At 37.7% G+C, this 9058-nt stretch overlaps 1 protein-coding gene across 1 annotated transcript; it reads right to left on the reverse strand.

The window, feature by feature from the left end:
• Positions 1-521: 521 nt before the first annotated feature.
• Positions 522-3803, reverse strand: LOC133534513 (3-oxoacyl-[acyl-carrier-protein] reductase FabG-like). The gene is made up of 4 exons (XM_061873670.1): positions 3261-3803; positions 2617-2842; positions 1841-1927; positions 522-1004 (listed from the first exon to the last, which is right to left on the reverse strand). The coding sequence occupies exons 1-4, from the start codon at positions 3503-3505 to the stop codon at positions 756-758; spliced, it is 807 nt and encodes a 268-aa protein (XP_061729654.1). The 5' UTR covers positions 3506-3803; the 3' UTR covers positions 522-755.
• Positions 3804-9058: the final 5255 nt, after the last annotated feature.

The raw sequence follows: 9058 nt of genomic DNA on the forward strand, positions 1-9058 counted from the left end.
GCATGGACACGGAACGGTAAAATAAAATGTCTAAGAAATATACTTACTTATATATTAAGTGGCAGGACCGTATGCCAAACTCTGAAGTTCTGCGTCGCTCCGGGATGTACGGCATGGAGGCGCTATTGATGCTGAGAGAGTGATTTAAAATTTCTTTATCGTCTTTCAGTCTAGAAGGTCATCAAGTAAAAGTAATGAATATAAAGTATATTTACCTAAATGCTAATAAATTATTAACAAAATTAATTTTTTTTTACATTACATAGCATCAAATTACTTTAAGGATAAAAACTTAGGACTTTATCGTGACAGAGTGCCTTTTCCTATGAAGAAAACCGAAATTACTTAAATCAAGAGCGCGAAACTTCCCCCGTTGACGTATTGCGGAAGACTAAGGTAGTAAAAACGCATAGCAATCACATCACAGGTATTTGTAAATAAAGGCGCGTTTAGATTTGGCATAAGTGACAATTTTTTAGACTGGAAATGAAGTTATTTGCGTGACAAAATGAAAAACTGCGTTCTTTCTGGGATAAGTTTACTCTGGTTGAGCTTGGTATAAACTAATATAATATTGACCCTTGATTCGAGCTCAACATCTGCACGAAACGAGAGAATCACCCACGAACAAGTGTGAGGGCACTGCACGCGCGAATAATAACAAAAATAAGTACAATCATTTTGACGTAAAAAATTAAAAATTTCAAATTGGGCTCCAGGTCCAGCAAAAAATATATCGTCGAGTTCGTCCATGTTCACTTTCTCATCTCCTCGTTCTGGTCCTTAAGCATCTCTCCGAGGCCGATGAGCTGCAGGCCGCCGTCGACTTTGACGGTGGCACCGGTGACCAGCCGGCTGTCCCCGCCAGCCAGGAATGCAATCACACGCGCCACGTCGACCGGCTCGCATGTCTGTCGCATCGGGATTCTCGCCTCGCTGTTCTTGAGAAATGCCGCGTGCTCTTCGTCAGAGTGGCCGGTTAAACGTTGAAGGAGAGGTGTGTTCTAAAAAAAACAATCGTAAAATAAAAAATAGTATATTATTGCAGAGGCCGGGAAAGGGCAATTCGTGGATGAGTTTCGATTAAAAGTTAAAGGCACAACTATTCTGCCATTCACTACATACCATTCAATATTCGCTCGTGGATGAGTTTCGATTAAAAGTTAAAGGCACAACTATTCTGCCATTCACTACAACATACCATTCAATATTCGCTCATTCAATATAATTGTGCAATATAAGCTGTATTTGCACGCATGTGATCCAAAATTCAGTACTAACTTTCCCGCCCGCTAAATCACGACAATAATGGTTAGATTTTTTTAATTTGAGTTTAACCATAACGAAGAACTTCCCGTAGGTACTATTTTTGCTACAATAAGGTGAACATTTCTGAACATATTTGAGAAATAGTACATTATGATACAAGTGTGCTAAGTTGATCATTACACACGAGGCGATATTGTGCGCGCGAGCTGTAAACAAAACTTATAAATTAGATATTTTTTTGTCAAAACAGTAAAAGTACAATTTTCAAAATGGTGACTTACAGTTTTAATATCGAATAATTGCACCAAAACGTGCTGGGCTTGTAGGCACTTAATACTTATTCGCCAGCTCATTGAAGTAAGCTACCAACACATTTTCCAAGAAAGACTGGGCGTTTTGCTGATTTTCCATTGAATAAAAGTTTCATATGACGCCAATTATTTTTCACCCGATTTTGATGTAAAAGTAGGCTATCGTTCTCGGCTCTTGCCTCTATTAGTATTACTGGCAGCGTCAATTTTATGTGTTCTTCAAATGTCATTTTCAAGCATTGAAAAAAAAGTTGACTTACTGTGATTCCTGGACTAACGGTGTTCACTCTCACACCCTTGGGGGCTAACTCGAGGGCGATCAAACGCGTGAAGTGGTCGAGGGCCGCCTGTCGATATAAAACAATGCCAAATGAAGAAAGCTCAAAGCAGTCCAAAAATAATGAATGCAGTTGTGTTTTATTAAACAAAAATTTCGGATGGACGAACGAACAGACAGTGAAAATTACGAATTTTCACTAAGTACACCATTTCAAGCAACGGGCGCTACGAGTCACAAAGAGACACACTAAAGAAACAACATCATGTTCTGTCTTTCAGTGACAGACTTTATTCTCAGTCTCAGTGCATCTCACTTACTAATGAAGTCAACATAAAATTAAGTTCAGATTTTAATTTAATGTTCAATTGCCGCTCTGTGTGCTACGTCGAAACACCACAAAAGGATTTTAGGCCATATCCTAAGTAACCCGTATTACTCGTAGGTAGTATCTTCCCGCTTTATAAAAATAGCAAAAGTTGTTGGTGGTGGGTACTGGCGTTCCAAGTAAGATTCGTCGTGTATCTGATTATTTAGAAACTTATTACATAGGTACCTTTAGATAGCAATTTTATTTAAACATTAAAATGTGGCGCACACTTATACCTATAGTATTTACAACATGTAGATACATGTTGTAAATACTTAAACGTAACGTGGTACATGTAAAATAAAATAGATTACCTATTTATAACCCGGTATTTATAAACCACAAACATAAATTAATCTAGAAAGCATAAGTATCTGCATAAAACAAACCTTTGCCATCCCATAGGGCAGACTGCCAACGTGCACCATGGTGGCGGCGATGCTGGACACGTTGACGATGGAACCACGCGCCGCAATAAGCGCGGGCGCGAGCAACCGTGTTAGGTTGAAGGCGCCGCGGACCACCGTTCCGAACACGCGGTCGAATGACGCCATGTCCGCTGTCTCCAACGACGTGATAGCTGCCACGCCGGCGCAGTTCACAAGCACGTCCAATCTGCAACCAGTTAAATATCGGGGTTAATAGAGAGTGCGATAAGAACCTCAGTACGAACCGGGTTCGAATAGATACACGACTTCTGGTCTTGAAGTCGCTTTACCGCTACGCTACCAACACTTAAAAAGTTGGCAAAGTGGCTCAAAGCACATATTATGAAACCATGAGTACCAGCCGTTGAGTACTTGGTTAGGCAACTAAGAATTTCGAGCGAGCAAGGCGAGGACAAGCGGTGAAGCAGCGTAATAAGGCCGCAGACAGGACGCACGTGATCGGCGGGGCAACGAGCGCAGCGGCCGTGCATAGGCTGCTAAGAATCTTACTAAGGTACCGTAATTGTCTATAATTCTATATATTCTACCTATCTAATAATGAAAACGTACCTATTTTAATATGTCGTCTTATTAGACCTTCTTACCGTCCAAACTGCTCTAAAGTTTGCTTAGCGACCCTCTCGCATCCCTCGTCCGTAGACAAGTTCGCCGCGATGTGCAGGTGTTGCAGCGGGTGGTTCGCACACTGCTCTGCGACCGAGCGCAGTTTCGCCTCGTCCCGACCCACAAGCGCGAGCCGAGCGCCGCGCGCGGCAAACAGGAGTGCTGTCGCTTTGCCGATGCCGGAACTCGCGCCAGTCACCAATATCACTTTATTTTCAAATTCCATTTTGTCTAGTCACATGCTTCTTACAGACTGAGGCTGAGATGTTACTTATGCTATATTTATAGGGGTTACAACAAACCCAGTATTCCTCAATGGAAGTTACATCATGTCAAGGGGGAAATACCTACCTGCTTGAGTTTCCCATGCGCTTGACGCATCTTGTGGTTTTAGGTTATTTATGTTTTGATTGCTTCTTAGCAGGAAAATATACTACTTATATTAGCTAATAAATGCGTTTTTACAAATAGCAACCTACACCATAGGTATAATTAAATAGTGAAGTTAAAATTTGATTTCCTATATTCACTATTGTAAATAGATTTGAAATGAAAAAATCAACCATTGGTACAATTACACTATTTTACTGTACTATCTAACTAACTTTTTTGCTGTAATGTATGCAACGAAAATTTTGTTGAGGATATTTAACTAGGTACACCTACCAGTATAAGGTAAAAAACTTAGCTGAAGGCCCTTTTGCTTGTATGAGTAGTTTGTATAGATAGACGTTCCATATTTGAAATTTGTAATATGAAGTAAAGTTTGCAAATGAATGAATAAGAAGTTATTTTAAACATACCCCGTTTATCATTGTTGCAGTTAATTAAAAATAAGGGTTGGCAAAAATACGTTTCCTAAATTCACCCGTCATAACTTCGCCTTACATAACATGAAATCATGATTTTATTCAGTATAATTTATGTATTAAATTGGTATAAATTTGCTGGTGCAAGGTGCAATAGGTTCAGCCAGCAGAGTTTGCCAAAAAATTTATTACACGGAATCTAATTAAAATTGGACTATTTAATTTAAAATTATGGTTTTAATACTTTTAATGCCATCTATAACTCACATAATGCACTATCTTAGTTATTCTACTCAACAATAGATGACGCTACTTGCCACTGGCTAGCGCCACCTATTAGAGATTATAGTCATTTCAATAGTATGTCCTACCGGATAATAGATGGCACAAGTCTTCTGCTCTACTATTTGCAGGTGCAAGCTATTGCTATAGGTTGAGTAAGCAGAGTTTGCCAAAAAGTTAATTAGCAATCTTTAGGCATTTCTCTAGTAACTTCATAGATTCGAAACCTGTTTTCTTGACTTCCGCTTGATAGTAAAAAAACCACGAAAGTCAACAATCTCTGCTTTACCTTAAGGTTGACTGGTAGAGAATGCCTTTTGGCATTAAGTCCGCCTTTTGTATGATAAATTTTCTTTTGTGTAAATATAATAAATAAAGTCTAAACCCCACCTTCAAAAAATTGTTATATGTTTTACATTAAAGTTAAAAATATGAAAATTGCTTAAATGCGCAATTTTATTTTTGATCGAACGCATCGATAACTTTTTTTGTTAAAAAAATTCACTCACGCTTACGCTTTGTGTGTGTGAGAGAGAGAGAAGAATCTGAACCCATGGGGCCTTAATATTATATTAAACTTATAAAGGACAGTTATATCGGTTAGTTTTAGCGCTAACATATATAATTATTTATAATCAATAATCGGTGTTTTTTAAGGAGACCCTTGATTTTGTTAAGCACTTGCGTCCAAAATAAACTGGAGCGTTGATGTGATTGAATTTGGAGCCCAAACTAACCATACCTCAATCATAATTTCTAGATTACGACGGTGAAAGCAGACTCACGAAATATAACCGGAATATTGAAAAATTCTGTAATGAAAGTATGAACGCAACAAGAAAAACATAATATAGCCGGTCAATCAATTTTGTTCATAGAAAAAGGCGAGAAATTAAAATTTTCTACTGACGATAATCCTTTGAGCCTAACAGTTGTTAAATTTTCCGCTTTTTTCTACTGACGGAAATAGCTTGAAAGACTATGTATGCGCATACTATTCATACTATTCCGTAAGATTAGTACATTTTTTAACCAATTTAGCGCTAATCACGACAACTTGGCATTTTGCCTCTACGAAGCATTTCCGCTACATAGCGGGAAATCTAATCGTAAAAAATTGAAAATAATCGTACTTGGAAAGTAAAATGCTCTAGTGCAGAAACGTATCACAATTACCCTCTTTTAGAGCATGTGAAATGATAGTTATTTACGAAGACAAGTGCAGAAAATAGGAAATTCGCAGCGAATACATTAAAACACGACCGAAGGGAGTGTTTTAAATCAACACGAGTAGCGAATTACCTATTGTCACGTGTATCGTATAATGTTTTACAGTACACGTGGCTCTTTAAAGTTTCGACTTATGCACGCAAAGTGCTCATTCCTGCACGGGTGTGGGAAAGTATCACCATATATGTACTGTAAAGTATTTTTCTCAAACTTGTAATGAAATGTTAACATGACTTACTTCAAATTAGGTCCGGAAATACTACATATCAGGTGCGATAAGTAAAGATGACATGTAAAGGAATTTCATACCGTCTTACACACCTAGGCCTGTAAGGCAACCTTCTTTTGTTTTTAAACGTCAAATTGTGGCACGTCTTGGTATTCATCCATAAAAAACCTATAAGCAAAATTCTGCCATTATGTTTTTTTCTTCTTTTTTGTGTTTGTTAAATATTATATCAAAGTTTCCTAAAGGGGAACGAAAATTAGATTATTTTTGCGCTACGACGCACGGTTTAAGAGATAAGACAGCCCCATAATGTTTTTTTTCAGTCATGCAGAAATCTTTATAGGATTGTATACCTATCCTAAACCGTACGTCGTAGCGCAAAAACAATCAAAATTTCGTTCCCCTATTAATAACCCCAAAGTGATAATAAAAAAAACACAAAAAAGAAAAAAAAGAAAAAAAGAATGAGGGAAAAAAGAGTAATGGCGTGCGTCGTAACGCCAAAATAATTTCATTTTTGTTCCCCTTCAATACCCCACGCACTGAATAACCTATCACATTAGGACATGAAACAATCATCATCATCCTATTTTTTTAATTTCATCGCAAGTTTGAGAAAAGCACTGTACAAATCTCGGCGAGAAACGAGGTTGCCGGCCGAGTATACCTATCCGCCCTCGCTACGCTGGGCCGTCTATATCTTTGGTCTATATCTACTTGGCCTGCAACCCTTCATTTCCCGTCCTCTATAGTAATGTACTATTTATAAAATTAACAATTTGATAGAGTTAGATTAAGACAAGTCTGCACCGATTTTGATAGCAAACGCAGTGCTAGTGTTATTTTAAACATCAAACTTCTATGAAATTATGGCGTATAAATAACCTAGGTATCCTATCAAAATCTTTGCAGACTTATCTTGGTCTAACTTTAGTCGATTTGTAACTTAAACGTACAGAGGAATAGATCATACAGTATCGAAACGCTCGTATGTCAGGATTGACTTATTATATCAGCTATGACAGACATTGGCTGCTAGTGTCAAACCAGAACACAACGTAGTGATTTATGCTCTTTGGAACACACATTGAATCTAATCTGCGAGTAACCCAGGTACATCTCATCACATTTTCAAACACCGGGTGACAGCTCAACACAAGAGGATTAGCGATACTGACTACAAAATCCCATCACATTTGCTTTCTTTTGCACATTGACAGGTCTTTCCCGAAACTGTCAAATAGTTAAGAGTCAAATCATTACGCTTCATTGCGATAGACTGGTGTGGGAACCGTCAAGTGTCCGAGGTGTTCACACTCGTTTGAGTGGGTACCTACTGTGCGATTCGCCTGGGAAACAAGGTGAATAATTCTCTCATATTTGATATTTCTTTTGCTATGTGCACTTGACATATCTTATTTACGAATGATTGAGTCTATTATGATTACAGGGTCATTTTAAAACTATACTTTCAAGTAGGTTAGTACTTATATCTACTTACCGAATAAGGATTCTTGGCTAATTTAAATTAAACTGACTTCCTTGAAGAAGCACTTTCAAAATTAGACTAAAGGGCGAATCAAAGTTTTAGTTTGGGCAAAAATACTTTCGCATGGCTTTTCACCACCATCAGTGGCATAGTGGCAAAATAGTTTTATCCATGTGTGTGGTTCACCTCAAAAGCATACTACCTACTAGGTACTTGGAATTTCTGATGTCAAAATGCTTTTTTTTATTTTAGTTCTTCTTGTTGAAAGCTCGATGAAAGCCTGTTGCAAATTTTTCTTTATTAAGGAGTTTTTTTTGGGTGGAACAAACTGCCAACTTGCAACCTGTAAACTTATAAACTTTCTATTTATGTAAGTTTAAATAGGGACCGTGCGCGTTGGAGGGTCTGCCATCTTGTGGCCTGAATCGGAACAAAAAACATGTAAATTTACACGTCACGTGTTTTGTTGTGCATGGTAGGTTCTGCCATCTTGTGGGCTACATTGGAACAATAAACATCACATTTACGCCTCGCGCCAAAAATCTGACGGCTCCTGTGCTGCCTCCTATAGTTCATGCACGCTCGTCCCTATAGGAACTCGAATCACGTTTTACGAATTTTGGCTGAAAAAAAAAACAAAAGAGTATTTACAGCAACCACCAGCTCCGTCGACAGGCACCTCCTGTCAGATGCCAGCTGTGTGTAACCCAAGTCGTGTTTGTCTTGTTGTTTCAATACGTCTGTGGCGCGACAGACATACTCGTGTTACGCTAATAAGTATCAGTTTCTAAAACGTGGAACTGTTTTTTAGATGATGTTTTAGTAAAGTTATATTTAGGAATTGTTTTAATCTAAAATAATTTTATGTTTTAGACGGGTATACACACTATACACCTACTTATTTACTACATTCTGCCCACGATTTCGTCTGCGAGGAATTATATTGATGATGATTGATAAAACTACCTATGTCCTTCTCTGAGAATCAAATGCCAAATTTCACCTAATTGGTTCAGCGGTTTAAGCGTGAAGACGTAACAGACAGACAGAGTTACTTTTTCATTTATAATATGGGTTAATAAGTAGGGAAAGGGAAGTAGGAATATAGAGTTTTTTACGTGCCTACTTTACATATTTGCCACACAGCCTTTTGTGCTCGGCTTAGCATGTTCACTATAGTTGCAACGGTATACGTAATTCAAAATCTACACAATTTATTGTATTTGATCATAGTATTATTTTAGAAGTTTGGAGCGGAAGACTAATTTCATATATATTTCAATCATTTAAAAAATAAATGTAGCGAAGGGGCATAGCTATGGTTAATATACATCAAATCAGGTAAAAATATTCCATTTCCATAATGTTAATACTATCTATCTAAGACTATCTATTAAGACTATCTTTTTATGGAGAAAATAAGGTTCGCGTTCCCTTTCGTCTTAAAATACAGGTTACATCAGGCATATGCAATTATTTATCTATCAATACGTACATGGGTACCTAGCACGCAATTTGAAATAAATGGCAATATTTATGACAGTTTCAATGTTCAAAGTGAGTAGGGTTTGCACGACGGATCTGAAATGGATGGGAAGATCCGCGTATCTGGATCCAGATTCGGATAACTTCATACATTTCTGATCCTGATTGCAAACCATAATATATAGTGGGAAATTAAATCATTCTAATCATTGTCGAGCCTCACGCTGACACGTTGACATGTCATCTCATATAAAT

Source organism: Cydia pomonella, chromosome 2 (genome assembly GCF_033807575.1).
Source record: "Cydia pomonella isolate Wapato2018A chromosome 2, ilCydPomo1, whole genome shotgun sequence".
Taxonomy (NCBI): domain Eukaryota; kingdom Metazoa; phylum Arthropoda; class Insecta; order Lepidoptera; family Tortricidae; genus Cydia; species Cydia pomonella.